The sequence below is a fragment of the Hoplias malabaricus genome, chromosome 16, assembly GCF_029633855.1.
Source record: "Hoplias malabaricus isolate fHopMal1 chromosome 16, fHopMal1.hap1, whole genome shotgun sequence".
NCBI classification, from domain to species: Eukaryota; Metazoa; Chordata; class Actinopteri; order Characiformes; family Erythrinidae; genus Hoplias; species Hoplias malabaricus.
In genome coordinates this window covers 4501416-4522778 of record NC_089815.1, presented here as the reverse complement: position 1 = coordinate 4522778, position 21363 = coordinate 4501416, and the positions used below count along the sequence as shown (strand labels likewise).

Below are 21363 nucleotides of genomic sequence, written 5' to 3'. Positions count from 1 at the left end.
CACAGGGAGAGGCAGATTTCAGTCAATAAGCTTCCTGCACCTGGAACAGACTCCTGGACTCCAGATTGGCCTCAAATAAGTTACGCTGCACTTAGACTGAATTAAAAATGTAGATTTACTCATTTAACCCCGCGCATGGTGGCGCAGCAGGTAGTGTCGCAGTCACACAGCTCCAGGGACCTGGAGGTTGTGGGTTCGATTCCCGCTCCGGGTGACTGTCTGTGAGGAGTTGATGTGTTCTCCCTGTGTCCACGTGGGTTTCCTCCCACAGTCCAAAAAAAAAAAACCACACGTTTGTAGGTGGATTGGCGACTCAAAAGTGTTCGTAGGTGTGAGTGTGTGAGCAAATGTGTGTGTGTCTGTGTTGCCCTGTGAAGGACTGGCGCCCCCTCCAGGGTGTATTCCCGCCTTGCGCCCAATGATTCCAGGTAGGTTCTGGACCCACCGCGACCCTAAACTGGATAAGCGCTTACAGATAATGAATGAATGAATGATTTACTCATTTTTTTTAGTACCATTTTAATAACTGTCCTTTTTTATTACTCTGTTTTATTGTCTTTTATTTTGTTTTTTTTTTCTTTCATACTTTTAAACTGTTTTTATTTTCTTTTACTTTTTACATTCTAATGTAATCTTTCTGTTTCACGCTGTAAAGCACTTTGAATTGCCATTGTGTACGAAAGGTGCTCTATAAATAAACTTGCCTTGCCTTATGTAATACAAAAATGATCAGAAACCAAAATACATCAGACTCGTGAGTTAAGTTGCTCTGGCAATATTAGCCTACTGTTTGAGTAACTGCTATTAACATCTAAGTTCATTCATTCATTGTCTGTAACCCTTATCCTCTTTTTTACCACTCAGGAGGGAGACAAGGGAACCTCATCAATTGAAAATGTTAGGGGCCTGTCTTTTCAGAGCTGATTTAGAGTCTATAATGTACTTCATCCAATGCTTCTCTAAAGTACAGCCAATGGACAGTTGGGTTCATTGTGTTTGAGCTGATTCTACTGTGCAGCTGCATGGAGGTCATATCTCTCCACCCCAGACCTTTTTGAGAGTCGGATGTTGTGTCTTTGTACTTCTTGTTTGGGTTCTTGGTTTGTTGTAATTAAAGCCTGGATGAACATCTATTATTTGAAGTTAGATTTTTTTGGTTAAATTTAGGGTTATTATAGTTTTGTAATCATTTTAAAAATAAACAACCAAAACCACAAAATATTAGTACATTCAATCAAATAAATGAATAAAACCAAAAGATAAGAGATCAAATCTCATACATTTGCAGAGGCAATCATTTTCTGGTCACATGTTTATCCCAAATATCTTCTAAACAAAAAAAAAAATATTTTAAAATGGGTCCCTCCTTTGCTACAGTAGGACATATTTGGACACATAGAGTAACAGCCCCTTCCATTAATTTAGTTTTGAGAGTGTGCTTTATACATACAATTACTATCCTATAATGTTCATAAATAAATAATGCCAAAATGTGTAGTACTTCAGGTTAGGGGTTTGGAATGAATTAATACCAAAGGACATAAAGGATACAGACGTTGAAACCTATTAAAAGTGCATGAATCTGAGCTTTGAGTGTGTCTGTAGAAGCCAAAACAAGAGGACAGTGACCACTCTCATCCGCTAAATCACCGAGGAGGAAAAGGGTGGAGGATTTGGGCAGACATTCACAACAGTGGAGAATGGGTGGAACTGTTCAAATGCAACAATACTACATCTGTATCCTGCTTCAGAGATTCAGTTAAAAATTTCAGAATGTCAACTTCCATACTTCAGACACTGGGATCGCGGCTGTGTTTAAAGTGCTGATCGAAACCCGAAACACGTCATCAAACTCCACCGTGTTGTTATTGTACATGTCCTTAGCTTACTTTACTTTATCTGGTCTTTTCTCACCTTACCTTGTCCTATGTTATCTATTCCTTTTGTTTTAATTTGTTTTATCTTTCCTTACCTGGTTTTATCATATCCTGTCTTATCTTACCTTGTCTTGTCTCATCTTATCTTTCATTATCTTATCTTACCTTATCCTGTTTTATCTAACCACTAAGCCGTGCTCCCAAAATTAATGACAGTGGATTGCCAAGGTAAAGACACTGGGATTATGGACTAAAATAAGATACAGTGTGAATAGTGGCACAGTCCCCTCCACTTCCCTCGGCCTGTGCATTAACACCAATGCGCCCTGTTGCTGGAATAGTGTTATGTTTCTCAGATTGTGCCCCTTCTTTTGTTTCCTATTTGAGCCAGAGCCGAGTAGAAGCACCAGTGGGGTGACCAGATGTCCTCTTTTACCCGGACATGTCCTCTTTTTAAGACTTAAAAAATGTCCGAGTGGAATTTCACAAACGTCCGGCATTTTGTTTTTCTAACGCTTACATAGAACTTCGAGAAGTTTCGTTCACAAACTAGTCCCGCCCTCCCCTACTCCGTTTGGTTCGCTTGAGTGAGAAGGGGGCGTGGTGAAGTAGCCTAAAATCTTCTGATTGGACGGTCTGACTGTAGAGCCACCGTTATTGGTCGATAACCTTCTCTGTAATTATTTAATTGGTCAGTCCGCACGTCAGTAGTCCTTGTTTACGTTAGGCAAAGCTCATGTACCCAACCTCATCTCGAGCAGCTATGCCGAAACGTAAATGTAAGTTCTCGGATGAATTAAAAACGAAATTCCCATATTTTGTGTAGCAAATAAAGGTGTAAAGGACCTAAAAGTTCAGCTAAGCATACAACGGCAGCGAGGGGAGAGAGCTCATCACTGACAAACCACGCCCCCTGCTTTGAATGCACCAATTTTTCCAATATGTCTACATTACATGAAGAGTTGTGAACTGTTGCATTCTTAATCATGCGTAATATACATGGCAATAAAATAATATTAAACCTGACAGAATGTTTTTTAGGGCTTTGTGGGCCTCTCTGCCTCGAATGTAAAACACAAGTTTTAGAAAGAATCTCTTGGCCGTATGGTGGCCCTGAAGGGTCATTTAAAAATCTAATTTTCATAACGTCATCGATGAACACCTCTCACATAGGCATTTTTTTCACAGGACACAAATACAGCTGGACACGTTAGTTCCATGGACCTGCACTATTTTTACACATGTCATGGTGGAGGGAATATGGTGCTGTGGTTAACGAGGAGGGTGTTTTTGTTCTACGAAATAATGTTCTAAAAAAATTAAATAAAAAGAATCGTCAGGTAGTTTTTTTCAAGGGTGTTCAGAACATATCACAAACAAACACAAAATATGAATAAAATAACTCGTAAACGAATTTTACACATCTAGCTAGTTACCTCGTGAAGTTTGTTAAACTGGGGGTTTTGAAGGTGGGACCCCAAACTCCTCCCAGTCAGGAATACAGGGCGTAAAACGGACTCGGATCATTGTAGTCTCTCGCGTAGAGCTGCAATGATGTTCACTGGGATGTCGTCCCGCTCCCCCGCGCCAGCGCTGGTGCCCGTGTTGGTGTTGATATTTTCGGCCAGCGTGAGAGCGTTGAGCCGCGGAGAGCTGCTGGAGTTCGGAGTCGAGTTCGGAGACCAGCTCCTGCCCCAGGGCTCGGACTTTACTCAACAAATCCCGCTCCAACTGTCCGTGTTCTTCTTCGACGAACATTTCGACAGCGTTTACGTGAGTATTTTCGCGTTTTTAGGGACTTTGCATGTTTTTTTTCGTTTTAATTCCAGTTTTACGAAGTTTTCATTTTATTTATTTATTTATTTTGCTCTTTTACGTTGTCGTGTCGTAAATAATAATAAACTAGTTCTCGTTTACAAATTGTACATACATATTTTCTTGTGTTTTTAAGTTTTTAATGTTTGTGTACATTTTTAGACGTTTCCTTGTTTGCTTATACGTTTCATTTGACGTTTTGAGTAATGTAAAATCTTCCTCACTAAAATGTATCTTTGTTCTGCAAGTTATTTACAATATAAAAATCCCTAGTTAAGTAACACTTTGCTTTCATTCACTGAGCGCTAAATATGCTATTAATCCCACTGTTCTCCAGAGGCTTGAAAGCCCCGCCCTGCAAGTTGACAGGATTGGTTCCTAGGTTTGTGACTTAAGAAACACTAGATGTTTGAATTCTGAAGTTTAAAAAGTCCAGATTTCTGTTTTATGTTGAATTTAAAACAGAGTTTCTCTCTCATTCATTCATTCATTCATTGATTATCTGTATGCGCTTATCCAGTTCATGGTTGCGGTGGGTCTGGGGCCTACCTGAAATCACTGAGCACATGGCGGGAACACACCCTGAAGGGGGCGCCAGTCCTTCACAGGGTGACACACACAAACATTCACTCACACACTCGCACCTATGGACACTTCTGAGTCACCAATCCACCTACCAACGTGTGTTTTTGGACCGTGGGAGGAAACCGGTGCACCCGGAGGAAACCCACGCGGACACAGAGAGAACACACCACACTCCTCACAAACAGTCACCAGGAGTGGGGCCTGAACCCACAACATCCAGGTCCCTGGAGCTGTGTGACAGAGACATGACCTACAGAACCAACATGCCGCCTAAAATTAATTCATTAATAGTAATAATTAAAAAATGGGTAAATTAATATATTGTGCAAAATGTTACAAAATTTTACTAACTGATATTTCTTTATAGTGGTGATTATTATGGTCACTGCCACACATTTATAGATAATATATCTACAAGCAAACACCTACTTATTATAATGTTTACATTGGTGTAATTATATTAATTTTGAATCTCAGTACTTCTCTCTAGAACAGAGCATTTCTCATCAAAACACTCATTGACTTTGTTTACATTGTGACCAGTTAATTACACAGATATTTTGGAAAGTCAGTGGAGTTTTGTTGTAATGAGTGACATAATATGTGCTCTACTTGACCAGTGATGGGGGAGATTATTATTTTGTATTCATTCGTGCAGTTTTAACACTTAGAGTTGGCTCTTGTGGAGTGGGTTCATTGATGAGGCTAGTTTTAGAGCTGTATATTTTTTGGTGTTTTCAGGTGTTACTTAATGTGTTTGCGTGTGAAGCACTGATACCCACTATCACCCTCGCAGAAATCTGCTGCTTTCAATTACTTTCACATGTGCATTGATCTAAAAAAAGTGCTTTTTTTTTTTTTTTTTTAAGCTCCAGATTCTCATGGATCAGATTTCACCTGGCACATGCCTTACAGTCCACTGTGATGTTTATATAAATTTGCAAATATTACTGTACAAAAAGCATGGATCTCAACATTTCTGTTTTTATTTTTCTGCATCATTTGGACACAGATGTTCTTTGCATTGTGTATATTTTCTGAAGTGAAATATCTGACCAGATATTAATGCTGCAAAATGACTTAGGATGAAGCCTCTTGAAAAATGGTGTAGTAGGAAATATGAATACACATCTTGATAGTTTTCTGAAGTTATCATGAGTATTTCTAGAACACTTCACAATGGCATAAAAACACAGATTTACTGCAGTTACAGAGAGGCTAGAAACCAAACCCAGTGAATAGTAATTCTTTGTACTCATGGTCATTCAAAGCCATTTTAAAAGAGAACTGCACTCATTATTCTGCATGTCTGCATAATTCATTTGTCGGGATGTAAACAAAGTCATTCAGAGTTGTTTGATGTGAAATGGTTCTTTGTAGAGAATCCTACCATCTCCAGTTTCTTTACAGTGGCTGTGATAGGAACCAGGGGTCTCAGTGTTTAGCTCTTATACCCCTCTAACCCACAGTGGTTTTCTATGAAGACATATCTAGAAAGCTTTGGAAAGGTTTTCTAGCAAACCACAATCACTGGCATGGTCTTGATCATTTTGAAATACCAAAAGTTTCTGCTTTTAATTTAAAACTGCTGTTTTGTGGGAGAATTGGTCTGTTCCAGCTTCTTCACGGACTTCAGAAAATGTTAATATTAGGATGTAAATTGTGTATCTTGAGAATGCCTTTGAGTATTGTGCTGTATCGCCCACTCTTAGAAAGATTAGGAATGTTTTCTGTGGACATGTGCCATGACACTGCATTACAGGACACAGTTATACGCTCTGTATCTGTTTCTCGCTCTCTCACTCTCAGCAGATTTATGAAAAGGAAGACGTCCAGCCAGAGATCTAAATATTTATCCTCATTGCCAGTCTCTTCTGTAACAGGAATCATTAGTCACTGGAGCGATCTCAGCACAGCTGATGCTTGACTTGATGGAAAAAGACCCCTTCCCACACTTTTCTTTTCCTGTGTTCTCAAAAGAGTCTGAAAAAACGTCTGTGAACGAGATTCATGTCATGTTCCTCATGGTTTATTTAGTTCTAGCACTGATTGTTTTCTGATGAACCCTTTTTTACAAACAGTGCTCCAGTAACATAAACCCCCTCCCCCCCAGGGTTTACTAATTAACTTATTCTCTGTGTTTGTTTGAGCTAAAAACATTGTGGATCTCCTCTCCTCCGCCTCCATTGTTGGGGCTTTTTTTGTGAAAAGCTGATCATGCAAATCAGATGAACTCTCTGGAGATTAAGCTGGACTCTCTTCACCTTTGTTCTTTATTTTATCACCTTTACACCTCTCAGTAATGATTTAGGACTAATCTTCTCTAGCTTGTGTGGAAATGTTTTAGGGGTTAGCTGTGCTTGATAAATGCTAGTTAATGCTAACAGTTAATGCTAGCATTATAATGTTATTGCCACATGCTGCGTTGGTATGCTTTTTAGAATGCCCTGTTGATTGGTTTAGTTAATAATATTTAAACGATACAGTCACTAACCCTAACATAACTACATTATTATTTTGTTACTTTTTATGAAAAGTCATACTGCAATGTGAGCATTTTACCAAATACATTTAGTCAAGTAGAGGTAGTGTTAAGGCTAACTATAGTAGCTAATCCTCCACGTCCCTAGCATCCCTAGCCCAAATACAATTGCAGAAAACCTAGATGAATGCTGTGATTCAGTGAATGGATGACTTTGTTGACTCTTTGTACTCTGTCTGGCCTCGTCTCTTCCACTTTGTTGACTCAACCCCCTATAAAATAACATCATCCTTGTTTATGGATCCCCCCACATTTACTGATAGGGGCCTTCTTTCCAGAGAGTGCTTACAGTGGGATGTTCCCTGTGACTCTGTCTTATACAAAGTTTCAGAATTGCAGTAGAGCTTTTTCTGTGGTATATATGGAGTTGAGTATTGTTTATTTGTTATTTGTATTAGTTTAGTGAGTAATATTTAAATAATACAATCACTTTTCTGGCATTTGTTACTTTTCACCACAGAAAATTGAATAAACTTTGACCTGGACTCTAACGTGTAACTATTTTGCTAGAATGCAATGAAGTTCGGTGTATATTACTTTTTGTTGTGAAAATACATGTGTCAAGGTGAGCATTTGAAGGTGAGCAAGTAGAGATAGTGTTGTTAAATTAGGCTAACTATACTAGCCAATTCTCCAGGTCTAGAAACAAAGATAGTTCTCCACTAAGGGAACTGTAAGAGCTCAGAAGTCACACTACACCATTGTACTTTAGTGTTAGTGTTAAGAGTCCAGGTCAAAAGTTTCCTTTTGCCCATTGTAAGGGAAAGCCGTGTCCTGGCGGTTAGAGAATTGGGCTTGTAATCGTTCGATCCCCAGAATCGGCAGGTAATGATTGAAGTACTTAACCCTCAACAGCTCCCCGGGCATCGTGGCTAGGGCCTGCTACTCTGGGCATGTGTGCTCACTACCTGCTAGTGTTCACTAGTGTGTGTGATTGGGTTGAATACAGAGAACAAATTCCTCTGTGTGCAAGCACAGTGGCCAATAAAATGATTCTGTTACTAATGAGTTATTGATTAATTTAGTTATGATGAAAAACCCCATTGTTTTAGTTTAAAGGTAGTATAATCATGCTGGACTAGGGCATTTCCTCTTCAAATTTGTCATATCGCCTGCCCCTAGCTAGAAAACACCAAGATCCCAAGTAATATGTAGACTAAACACTCACCCTGGAGGGAGGTTGCTGATGTGGGCTCGGATGTTGATTGGTTTATTCTATAGAGACAATTTTGTGGGTGGTCATTGGACTACAGTTGGCTTCAGATGATATATTGATATGGAACAAAGAGAACAAAGTTTTAAATTCTGTTGGATCTCAAGTGCCTTTGTTGTGTGCAGACCGACGACACAGTTTAACGTTGCTGTATTCTCCAGCGCTCAATGCATGTTTTAACTCCGTGGTTCTCAAACTTTCCTGCAGTGCTTCTCTTCTGGATATAAAAAAAATGTTCAAGTGCCCAACGTCTTTTGATTTCGAACTCCACTGGAACTTGTATTAAACATTGAAAATTGGAATTATTACAGTGGAATTATTACAATGACATGCCTTATTGAGCTCATTCATTTGTCTTGCTTTGCCGTCCAATTTGGAGACCACTGCTTCAACTCTTGGGCTCAAGGCTTTATTTGTAGCCATGAAAACAGATGTACACTAGCTCTAGTTTCCTTCCCGCTCTCTCAAGAAGTGTGCTAAGCAATGCTTAGCTTCTTATAAGTTCTTCCTGTCCCTCTGGAGTTCATTCAGCTTCTTCCAGACCGTTTTGTTTTTCTTCTTTAAGCCAGTGTACTGAGAGTGCTCAAGTTTGGCGCCCAATTGACCATGCATGTTAAAATCCATTCTGTAAGAGGCTTATCAGCAAGGCACCTCTGGGTTGAGAGGCAGTATTGAGTGGACTGTTAGTTCAGATAATCGTATGGGGCAATATGAATGGAACATTTTTGAACAGATTAGGCATTATAGCTTGCTTGTATACAGACTTCTTTAAAATTCAGGATGGTATTATAACATTCTGGTAGTAACAAACATTAGGTTTCTTTTAAAACGAATGTTAATCAATGTTAGCATGATTAGTTGGTGTAAATAAAATAAAAAAAAATAAAATAAAATCTTGAAAAAAGGTAACACTTTATAAAAAATGTACTAGCTGCTCTCTCTCTCTCCTTCACTCTCCTGCCCTCCCCCGGAAACCCTGTATCTTCAGCAACCCTCCTGCCCCTGGGGGCCACAGGGAGGGATGGGTTTGATTAAAGCGTTCAGAGTTGAATTCCTGTCCGCTCCATAGGGAGGGTCAACAAGGCAAATGTAACTTTAAGAACAATGGTCAGCCAAGACATGTTTGTTGTCAGGAGGTAAAATTTAAAAAAGAAATGGTTCTGCTTCCAAAATAAACGTAGTGTTTCTGTTGGAACAAATCCTACTATCTACAAAATGGCACCTTTACAGAAGAAACAAGAATTAAGAATGTGTAAATGAATTTTCCAGTTCAATTAGGAGCCTTTGTACACTTATTTTGTAATTTATCCGTCCATCACCAAATTGGAATGCACTCACTTATCTGTGAGAGTCTCCTTAAGCTATTTTTTAACCTATGTCTGTCCTTCACCATCATATAGGATCTTGCAGATACATGTAATATGGAGCCGCTGTTCTTAAAGTCATACTCTAGATTCCTTTCATATTTAAAGCCCTTTGAGGCACAAGGTTGTCCGGACGTTTCAGATTAGCTCTGCTTCACCAACTGGCCCCAGAAAGATATTTTCCCCCTTCTTTTCCATTTCAGAAGTGTGCTAAGCCTTTAATAAGGAAACCCGTCTTGTCATTAGCTTCACTAAAGCTGCACAAAGAACAGCACACATTTGCAGCGGTGGCTCTAATTCTATAGGAGGCACTTAAGATGAACGACTGCTTGTCTTTGATCAGCTGCTTTTGTCATTCACACACTCACACGCGTCATTGAGAAGAACTCCCCTCTGGAAAAGCCCTTAGTTTATTAGCCCTTCAGACTTCGGAAACGACCACAAAGGACAAAGAGATACGACAAAACGATGTTTAAGAACTTACGGAATTTATTAGGAGTCGAAGCAGACAATTAATAAATGATTATTCAATGAAGAGCACCGTTGTTGTGAACGGTGAAATTGAATGTGTGCAATATGATATATTATTATAATTATTATCAACTCCAACTGCATGTTTCATTGTAAACAGTGTTATTTTTGTTAGGTCTAGAGCACACGTTCTGGTTGTAGGGCTTTGTTCTTATTATGGCGGTTTGTGGTGTGAAGTTTCCTGCTTGTTTGAGGGTCATTGTTAAGTTGACACCTGTAAGATTTCTTTAGATGTTTTCAGGGTTTTGCCAAATGTCTCTGACACTTTGTTAAGCCAATACCACTATTTATACTGTAATAGGGATGTCATGTTACCTACTAGAGCCCAGTTAGTTTAACTGCACTTCTGATCCAGATAAAGTGATTCATCTTTGACTCAGCTCATTATCACTGATATTTATAGCATGGTTACAGCAAGATTTTTGGGGAATTTTACCCAGTTGTCTTTGGTCATTAACAGTTACGCCCACTGGAATCCACCCCCCCCCCCCCCCAGTGTAATGAAGCTGAGAGGGTGAAGGCTAACTCGTTTCCACCTGCTGCTAATGCAGCATCACTGGACATCTCGGTTCACAAGGATGGGGACACTAAATACCAATACTTTAATGTTGGTTTGGAGATGCCCATGCTGGCTAGCATTGCATTGAACAATGGGGAGGAGGCAGGGCTCCTGGGGATCCTACTTCCTAGTTCCTAACCAGACAGAACAGGAGACGCTATACAGTTATAGCCATTTGGACGTCTAGCCATAGATGCAATCTCCTGATTGCCCTAATTAACATTATCACTGGCAGGAACTTTAATCAAAGGAGGAAGGAAACAAGCCTCGCAAATCTCTACAAATATACTTTGGTCATTATCTGCTCTTTAACAGTGTTCCTTGTGATGTTATACGCTGGAGCTGGCACATATTCTGGCCCAAACCACCTCCTGATGGCATGTATAGTCGCTGTCCAATTAAAAGAATGTGGCTCCATTTATTGTCGTTGACATCATTTAAACACAGCAGGTGTCATTCAATGAACTGACCAATAGAAATGCTCATAATTACTTTTTATAAATTCTTCTAATATTCACTTCCATTGAAAGTTAAGAAGGTTTTTTTATTTCCTTCTATAAAGTTACTATTTTTGGAGATACATGTTTTTAATTGGACAGCGACAATATACAAGCATCAGCTGGCATTCACATTAACAGGCAATGCTCAAAGGCCTTTGGCATCAAAGCATCAAAGCTAGCAAACTCAAAACCACAGGCACAGGTATGTTGCTCCATTTTATGAGGCGTCAGGTAAACACATGCCTTGTTTGGGAAGCCTGGTGTTCATGTGTGTCCCCTGCATTTAACCCACCCCACCACTAACTAAGAAGGTAATGTTGTTGTGCCTTGTATTAGCCCGACTGCTCTATGTCTTGGCAGATATTACTTAATTGGTTTGCACACAGATGCTCAACATAGCTTCACTTTAACTCTACACGTTCAAAAGTTTGTAGTTATGAAGTCAGCTAAGTTAAGATACAACCATGGTGGATATAGATCTGCAGTTGTGCACACAAGGCATCTATGATCTACATAGAAAAGGCTGGGATGCCTTGGAGTAACTGCACATGAGCCTAATATCCCCTTGCTCAAGGCCATATATCTACTAGAAGTTAACAGTGCCCCAGCACTGAGCTGTGGAACCGCAGTCTACTTATCATCCAACATCAGTTTCTGACCTCATACAATATTTTTGGAGCAAAAGCTTTTACTGATCAATTCCCCTATATTTAAGAAGAAAAGTCAGTTGAGTAGATGCCCACAAAGCCAAGGTGTTTGTTCCTGTACTCATTCAGATATTTGCAGTGTAACGCAATAAGACTTGCCTTGGGAAGTTCCGTTGTGTAGAGATCATGGATATGTTGAACGACAGACAGTGTGCAGACATTTGCGTATGCTGTCCAACAGATTGGTTAAACATCTGTTTTTAATCATGCGGGTAAATCGTGCTTGGGAATCCAGATGTTGTAAAGCTAGTATTACTAATCCCAACAGCAGCCAGTCTTGGGAGTTGGGATGAAGAACATTCATGTTGCTATTTTACAACAGAGGGACATTTACTCAGATAAACCATTGACTGCTGGACCTGTCGTGATATGATAAGACTTGCCCGCAAAATTGCCTTTGCCGGATCCTTTATAAGATTGGGTGAGTGTGTGATGGCCGGTGATGGAATGAGTCATTGTGATTTTGCGCTTCTGATGTCAAATGACTTTAGAATTGTTCCCCCTAATCATTTAAGTCTCCCCAGTGAGAATGAGAATGAGAAAAGAGAAGAAACAAGAAAAAATGGCTGAAAATTCTTTCAAAAAAACTACTGCTCCTTGCCCCTCACGCTGATGTGTAGCTCGTTCTTATTTTAAAGGAACAGGCGCTCAAACTGGCCAAATTGAACTGTGCTGTGGGGTTTGATCCTTGTGGTATTTTGATCAAAGCATTTCTCAGATGTTTAAATAATTCCCCAGCACTGTGTTCTCTTGTGAGAAAGAGGAGAAATATGTCCCACTTATGCCTTCTTTGGGGGGGGGGGGTCCTCTATGTATGTAAGATACATTCCGGCTGCCAGAGTAATTTCAAACTGTGGTTTAAGGGTTTTGTTGCACATTTAAGCAGGTTCTTTTTGCTGCAGTTGTTTGTAATCTCTGATAGCTGTCTCTTTGCCACAGTGTAGCTTCAACTCACTCCTACCAATGTGTGCTGTTATGTCTCAGATATGAAGACTTGTCCTTTTTTTATTCACAGAATGCAAACGAAAATTAAGTACAGTTTTCCTCTTTAAACGATTTTGTAAGACATTTCTGTGTCTTGTCTGATATCTGCAGGTCAACACCAATGGCTTTGTGTCTGTGGATCAACCTCCAGAGGAGTCAACGTATTTGGGGAAAATGCCCGCGGCATTTGGCATCGTAGCAGCTTTCCTCGGGGACTTGGACACCAGCGACGGGGTCGGGAAGGTCTTTTTCAGGCAAGAGACCAGTCCAGATGTGCTGCTGAAGATTGCAAACCAGATCAACCAGGCTTTCCCAAGCGAGGAAGAGGTGGAGCCCAGTCACGCCCTTATTGTTACTTGGGATAATGTTGCAGCTCCTGGAACTCCAGAAAGAGGAGATTTCATCAAAAAGGCAAGTCTTTCTGCATGGAAAATACAAGGTCATCAAGCCACTGAGCAGTTTATTTATCTGTGTAATTAAACAAACTCAAATATAAATTGAACAAAATTGGTTTTTGAAGCAACTTTGTGTGAATTTACAGAAAAACACTTTTTGTAAGTGCACATGGTCAGAATCAGGTGATTTTCAATCAAACTCTGCCAAGCTCCAGCCATCCAGGACCAGATCTGGACACAGCTCACCTGGCAGGACTTGTCAAACTGACAGGGTTTAAAGGCTTTTTATGTAGACGCCTCCCTTCACGTTCCTACAAAGAAGCTAATTAGTTCTTGTGTCCTTTTATAGAGAAGCACTGTCCAGCTTGTCCTGGCATCCACAGAGCTGTCCAGCTATGCCATCCTGCTGTACCCATCAGAGGAGCAGCATTACTTCTCCACTCTCATTGAAGGTGAAATGAAGCCTGTTGAAGTTGGCTTCAGTAAAGGTCTGGTTAGTGGCTGGTTCACCAGTACACAAGGCCCTTACTACCGCATCACCCACGCAGACGAGGATTCAGTCAGGAATCTCTCACAGTAAGTGTCACCACTGAGACTCTGGCTCAAAGTCTCATGCATTCAGGTCAGGTTGAAACCCTGTAGCTACATTGATTGGTCATTTTTGGACATCATTGAATGTTACCATGCTTCATTTCTTCATCTCTCCTCAGATTAACTAATTCAGGCACGCGTGGTGTGTGGGTGTATGAGATTGGCACCTCCAATGGCTTTGTTTCCATTAAATCTGGCCAGGTCAGAACACTAAACCAAGTCCCCCAAGTTCCTGAAAACACAGAGCCCCAATACTCCAACCAGGATGTGACCACAGATTACCCACCCTACGAAGAAGAAACCTTCTCTCCAGAGGCCTTCACCTCAACAACTTTCCCAGAACCAGTTTTAGAGTTAGATGTGGTGGCAGAGCCTGAGAGTTATGGCCGCTCCAGCCACGCCCAGCCCCTCGCACCACAACCTGCCATCATACAACCAAACAACCCTCAAGTGCTGGTCATAGATGAACCAGATGAAGAGCTGAATGTTAATGGTGAGATTTTCACACTGTAGCAGTAAAAGCTGCTGTTCTTTATGGTAAAATTGCATATTGTTACATTTTTCCATATGTTGACATTTATAATAATTATCAAAATACTCCAAACTTACTTGGAACTTATTATTTTAACATATAACTTGATTATACAGGAGGTCCTCGGGTTACGTCAGTCCCGAGTTACGATGTTTTGTGGTTACGACACATCTCCCATTTACTGTATAAAGCCTTGTTTTGACTTAAGTGGTTTTGCGTCGTAAACGTCGTAACGCGAACTTCGTGTTTGTTGTGCGCGGCGGAAGAATACACGGTTACGAGGCTCGGGACTGAGGAGGATAGGCGTTAGGATAGGATAAGTGCTTACCCAGTAAACAAGGAACATCCCTGGACGTTCAAAATAGGTCTAAAAGTAGTCTGTCTGTCAAGGACATATTTTAAACGTCATTGGACGTCCAAAATCCATCTTAATAAGTTAGTTAAGTGGTGACCAATCGATAACGTCAGTGGATGTCCAAAACGCGATTTATACAAGTAATTTATTTCGGGACCAATTAATAACGTCAATGGACGTCCAAAATGCGTCTAATAGTCGTCTTTTCAATGTCTGTGTTTGGACGTCTTTTCAACATTCATTTTCAACCTTAAGAGAACGTTGATTAGAAGGTAGTCATTACGTTATTTAAACGTTGAATCAACGGCTAATTGTTTACTAGGTACAGTATGTTATTTGCGTACAGTATGTACGTATGTTCTGACTTACAACGTTGATCCGTTCCTACGTCTCTTCGTAAACCAATTTTCGGTGTAAGTTGAGGACCCCCTGTATGTCAAAACTACTGATGTGTGCTCACTGCCTCTAATCACTAGTGTGTTTACTGATATGAAAGGGTTAAAAGATAAGTCTAAATTTGGTTGAATTGCTGTGCAATGGTGATCAAAGCATTTTTTATTTCATAAAGTTGAATAACATACTCAGAACTGTGTGGCACCTCCCAGTTTTCACTTTCGATTTGTTGTTTTCTGGGTTTTTGCAGTGTTTTCTTACTATGAGACATGCGCTAGCAACAGACACAGGTGCTCAGTTTTTGCGGACTGCAGAGATTATACCACGGGTTACTGCTGCCACTGTAAGCCTGGATATTACGGCAATGGGAAGGACTGTGTCGCTGATGGTGAGCTCATCTTCAATTCTGAATGCTTTATTTAAAAAATTATATCATCTAAACTTTTTTTTTAAACATAGCAATAAATGCTAACTTGACTTAAAAGCTACCACACACCCTCCGTTCCTAATGGTGAATCCTATCATTGGGAGATTACATATCCTGGAGTCTGAGAGAATGTAGTTGTCCTCAATTGAGCTGTGGTGTTCTCCTCCAATTATGTTGAACTCCAATGGAACTGTGTTGGCGAGCTCCAAACAGTGGCTGGCTTCTCATGTCTCAGAGAATGTGTTTCTAGATTTTACCCTCCCAGGTTGGAAGCAGCATGTGACTGGAGAGAAATTTTGGGAACAAAATAAGATTTGTAAAAATGACCTGTTATTAGCTGTAAAGATAATATAACATGGGCATTAGCAACATGTCCATCACCCTTGTTAATCACTCCAGTATCAGTAAGAAGGTGATTGCTATTATCTTTTTTTAACTGCGATGGCTCTGTGATGTTCTACTGAAAGTTCTTGGCGGTCTTGATAATCGGGTGCAGAATCGGCTGAAGAACCATGTTCCCATTTTTGTTCACAGGCAAGCCACAGAGGATGAATGGGAAGGTGAATGGAAGGATCTATGTTGGGGATTCTCCCACTCCGGTGGAGTTCTTCAACAACGACTTGCACTCGTATGTGGTTGCCAACGACGGCCGAGCGTATGTGGCTATCAGCGACATCCCCACAAGCGTGGGACCTTCGTTGCAGCCCCTCGCCTCACTCGGGGGGGTCATTGGCTGGGCCTTCGCCCTGGAGCAGCCGGGATTTGAGAATGGTTTTAGCGTTATTGGTAATCAAATAATATTTAAAATGTTATACCAACAAATTTATACTTTTTAAACAACATTACATTAGATTTCATTGGGACAGTATTATATCTGTATCATTAATAAATATATAATGCAGTGCTGTTAATTGGATAAGATGAATATTGTCACACTGTGATGAGGTTCATTCAATTACTGTAATTCAGAGTTGCTCTGAAATTAGTTTGCAAAGGAAAATGGTATAGAAAACTGATTGGTTCTTCTTTAAATTCCTTAGTCTCCATAGAGGTGAAGTGTGTGAATTTGTTTTCACCTCCTCTGCTCTACTCTGTGCACAAAGCTTTCCATTCAGCTGTTATTAGAGGACATTGCTTCCAGCTGACTTCTCCTCCCCGAGGAGTGGCCTCGTTTGAAGTGGAAGCACATGCTGGAGGTCAAGCCTATCGCTCTGGTATCCCCCCGCTGACCCCTCTGCTCTCCTCTGTCAACAGGGGGCGTCTTCACACGGCAGGCTGAAGTGACTTTCCAGCCGGGCGGCCAGAAGCTGACCATCAACCAGGAATTCAAAGGGATCGATGAGCATGATCACCTGGTGGTCAGCACTCAGTTGGAGGGGCAGATTCCGGAGGTGCCAGAGGGCTCCGCCATCCAGATTGACCCCTATTATGAGATCTACCAGTACTCCAGCAACTGTGAGTGTGCTTTAGGGGCTACAACCCATGATTATTTTTATCTATAGACTGATCTTCAAAGTTTCCAGTCTTTGATCAACGATTTGAACTGGAATTATAGTATGTTTTTGTTTTCCAGGTTGTGTTTTTTCCAAAACTGTTGTTTACAGCATGAAAAAGACCGTTAGACACTTACTAACTCTTAGTCTTTTTTTTCTCATACTTGATGCAGCCAAGCTCTTCCAAAAATGGAAAGGCATGCCACCTGTACTCAGCACAAGAACTAAACCATCTGTTTCATGGTCTCTCCCCTTCTCTACTTTCTCTTCCTCAGTGGTGACCTCCTCATCCACGAGGGATTACAAAGTGACATTCCCTGATGGTTCTACTCAGACTCTCATGTACATGTGGAGGCAGAGGATCAGTTTTCAGAGCTGCCCCCACGCCGAAGCATCTCACACCATTCATCCCAGTCAGCAACTCAGCGTGGACCAGGTCTTCGTCATGTATGATACGGTCAACAAGCTCATCCGCTACGCTATGAGCAACAAGATCGGCTCCATCAGTAAGTGACATCTAAACGGTGTCTTGGCAAGTGCAATCTAGCTGAAATATATAATATTTTATATTAATGATTACAGTGATCCCTCGTTCCAAGACCACCCGCGAAAAAAGAATTTCCACGAAGTAGATGAAAGATATTTTTTATGTATTTAACGAGTATTTGGACTTTTAAAACCCGCCCTGTTACTGTTAACAACCCACCCTTTGCATTAAACAGTTTTTCAGCTGGAACTACATGTGATATCCTACCAGTTTCTTTAATAGAGTCATTCCTAAGCTGTGATTTACCGCAAGTAAATTTCACTCGGATGTGGACATGAACAATACATGTACTGTACGTAAGAAATTCTAACGTTTTTCCTAGATTTTCCCTCAATATCCGTGATATAGCAGCCATAAGCCCCTGTGAAAAAAACACGCGAAGTAGCGAATCCGTGAAAGATGAGCCTCGAAGTAGCGAGGGATTACTGTGTATAAATAATCGTTCTGTATTGCCTCAAATTGAAGAGAACGTATTATTAATCCTTTTCACAAGTGAACACAGTGCGTAATAAGTAGCATACTCCCCCTGTCTAAACAGACTTCTTCAAAACGGCATGTTTCAGCGCCTGTTCCTTTAAATGATAAAGAGCCGCTCGTGTTCACCCCGACCCCGAGCGCACAGCAGTGAAGAGCGAGGTGCAAGAGCGCTGGTTTTTAGCCTTTTACGCTCAGTTCTCTTTCTTCTATTTTCTCGTTTTCTCTGTTTTTACTCAGCTCTTGTTTTTCCACACTTGTGTCTCGCAGGTCAGTCACTGTAAATGGGTTTCTGACTTAGTCAAACCAGTTTCGGAATTTGTGGTTTGGTCAGCTCCACATTCCCAAATGAATGTGCTATTGCACTGTAAATGTAATTATTTCATATGTCCATTTAAAGTCATAAAGAAATAAAAGAAATCCAAAAATGTCTGCATACAAACTCTATAGAAACCAACGTTGCTGCGGCACTAAAGTAAATATTGAAAAGAGTTGAGGAAGTGGAGCTATGAAGGAACTGATACTGAATGATACACCTCAGCATGTCTTAAACATGGAATTTCAAAGACTTAATTTGATTTCACGCTGACAGCTTGAGAACAACATTCCACAGTCAAGAAGGTCATGAAGGTTAAGGGAGCTGCATGCTTTGGTTTATATAAAATTGATGACAAACATGTGTACGTCCATATGTGTGTGCTCTTGTGTGTGACAGTGTGTGCTTTTGGATGGGTTTAGGTAAGACTTGAGACGAGGGTAAGCGATCGGGGGTCCGTAGGGGTAACTTCGCGAGTGTCTGGGGCCAGGTTATGTAAGCAGGCCAGGCTCAGCTGGAGTTTACTGGCTGAGAGAAGTAACATCTGTGATGGGTTTCCTGTCAGAGGTCCTGGACGAATGAGAGACTTCAAACACAGTTGTAATAAACAGCTGTATCTCAGCCAGGCTGCATGTCTCCTCTCAGCATCGGGATGAACGCTAACACAGTGCTGTTTACTCAGCAGATCCAGCTTGGTCAAGGTCGAAGATCTGATGAATCCAGGGCTTTAGTCAGTAATGAATCGAACGTGAAATGTCAGTCATGGATCAATGCATGGAGTATTAGTCATGGATCGGCTTGGAGTGGTTAAGGTCCATGTGGCCTTAACCATGGCCTTGTTTGTTTTCCAAACGAAATATGAAACACGTGAAACCGACCACCACTTCTTTTCTGCTCAACACCCTTTTGGAAGTTTTTTTGAAAGAGTGGGTTGAAATTAATTGTGTGTGTTATTTCAGGCGGAACCCCGCAGCAGAACCCGTGTTTCACAGGGCGTCATGGATGCGACACCAACGCTGTGTGTCGACCGGGTCATGGGAACCAGTTCAGCTGCGAGTGTGCAACAGGATTCAGAGGAGACGGACGAACATGCCACGGTCAGAACTGAATCATTTCCACATGAATAAAACATATTACATCATCACAGATGTTGTCAAGTTGCTGTAAGACAATAATTCCTGTGATTATTGTGTAGGTGGAAATTTTAAATCAAGTCAATCTTTACAGATCCTTTAGTTTTCAGTAAACTTTTATAGATTTTGTCCAGTTGTGCCGAACTATTTTTATATTACAGCCCTTTAACCAGCCATCAGTGATCGGTACTGTGTTTCATGGGAAGTGTTTTTTTAAGATGGTTGATTTTAAATGTGTGTATTATTCTCAGTGGTTTTTCCCTGATGTTTTTCCGTCTTTTGGCTGTATTTTTCATGACTGCTTTTCAAGCCCAACTAAAATCCTTTGTGGACAGCTTCAAAGGATCAGAATCTCAAAGATTACGAAAACGGTTGCATTTAGTGAATAGTATGTTTACTGAAACGCCGAATCAGAACAATCCCAGATTGCAGCATTTAAACCATGTTTGATAGTAGTCTCCCGAGACGTGGGTGAGGTTTGTGTGGGGAATTTTATTGTGGGGAAAACTTGACCTGAGCCTCCTACATTTACTCTACAGAAGAAACTAAATGTACTGCAAGGTTCTCTCTGTAATCACTCTAAAATAACGTTGGGTTTAATGTTTATCTCACAGATATTGATGAATGTAGAGAGACACCTCAGATCTGTGGACCTAACGCTATCTGTAACAACCAGCCTGGAACTTTCCGCTGCGAGTGTGTGGAGGGCTTCCAGTTCGCCAGCGATGGACAGACTTGTGTCCGTAAGTCGTTTTGTGTTGTTGTTATAGCTTTTCTTCTCAAGGTTTATTTCCATTTCCTTGTGGAAATTTCCTTTTATCAAACTCTACGTGATCTCAGTGCTCCGCTACTCTACCGTTATTATGGTGGTATGGTGGATTCCAAAATTATAATTAGACAGTGTGATGGGGCATTTCTGGGGATTTGAACCCTTTTTGGTTCTTACAGAAACAAAGTTTTACCCACTTAAAACACACATTTTCTTCTACTTCTTTGCAGAAGTAGACCATCCCATTAATCACTGCCAGAGAGGGAGTCATGACTGTGATATTCCAGAGCGAGCGAGATGCAGCTACACTGGAGGATCCTCGTACATCTGCTCCTGTCTGCCAGGCTTCATAGGAGACGGCCGGAATTGCCAGGGTAGGTATACTTTCATTTATTTCATTTATGTTTTTGAAAATCAGTGATTGCATTGAAGTGATCCTATTATTTTAGCTTAAATAGCTGATTAATTTTTAATTTATTTAACGGTACACTTATATAACGCTTATCTAGAAACACAATCCCCACACACAGACACACACACACACACACAGGTGAGAAGTGGCGGCCAAACGCGCACAGTGCACTCTCAACCAGGAACAACCCCCCACCTGGAGGACTGCATCAGCCTCTAGGGTTTCACCCAGAATAGTGCGGCAATCCATATCTAGGCATTAAACACATTCACTCCCACGCATACAGACATCCATTCACATACACACTCATACACCAGGACAGTTATTACAGGAGCCATTTCACCTAACCTCCATGTTTTTTGGACTGTGGGAGGAAACCAGAGACCCCGGAAGGAACCAATGCAGACACAGGGAGAACATGGAAACTCCGCCCAGATAGGAACCCAAGCACTGAGAGGCAAACGTGCTGACCACTAAGCCACTGTGCCACCCACAACAAGCTGATGTTGTATGTGAAAGAATTACAGCAAAAAGAGAAAGTTCCAGTTCCTTTAAAAAGCCTCACTTTAACAAGAATGTCCAAGCTGTGTGAACACGTGTGGTTTTGAAGCCTTGGACATTACTCCAAACAGCCATATTATTACTACCAACTCTATGTTTCTGTGTGGAAACAAGGTGGTGATCATCATGTTATTTATAGAATAATTTAATGTGCAGCCTCTATGTCTGTCTCTGGATGTTGATGATGAAAATAGAAAGTTTTTCCTGTCTCTACTCAGTCTAAAACTCCTCTAAACATGGCAGAGCCAACCACTGACCGCTTATTAATTGAGTTACGATTTCAAGCTT

The 21363-nt window shown here is 40.9% G+C and overlaps 2 protein-coding genes across 2 annotated transcripts in view; one reads left to right on the top strand and one right to left on the bottom strand.

Annotated features, from left to right (window-relative positions):
* Window positions 1-3421: 3421 nt before the first annotated feature.
* nid1a (nidogen 1a) overlaps window positions 3422-21363 on the top strand; it is a 29554-nt gene continuing 11612 nt past the window's right edge. Inside the window, exons 1-11 of the mRNA XM_066647074.1 lie at window positions 3422-3650; window positions 12789-13088; window positions 13422-13648; window positions 13783-14156; window positions 15194-15331; window positions 15905-16156; window positions 16625-16825; window positions 17139-17369; window positions 19160-19297; window positions 19948-20076; window positions 20333-20476. Of these exons, the coding sequence (XP_066503171.1) occupies window positions 3429-3650; window positions 12789-13088; window positions 13422-13648; window positions 13783-14156; window positions 15194-15331; window positions 15905-16156; window positions 16625-16825; window positions 17139-17369; window positions 19160-19297; window positions 19948-20076; window positions 20333-20476 (2356 nt within the window). The 5' untranslated portion in view covers window positions 3422-3428. The remainder of the gene's footprint in view (window positions 3651-12788; window positions 13089-13421; window positions 13649-13782; window positions 14157-15193; window positions 15332-15904; window positions 16157-16624; window positions 16826-17138; window positions 17370-19159; window positions 19298-19947; window positions 20077-20332; window positions 20477-21363) is intronic.
* The window catches only part of eif4a3 (eukaryotic translation initiation factor 4A3), a 244192-nt gene continuing 226951 nt past the window's right edge, over window positions 4123-21363 (bottom strand). Inside the window, exon 13 of the mRNA XM_066647076.1 lies at window positions 4123-4132. The gene's annotated coding sequence lies outside the window, so the exon portion shown is untranslated. The remainder of the gene's footprint in view (window positions 4133-21363) is intronic.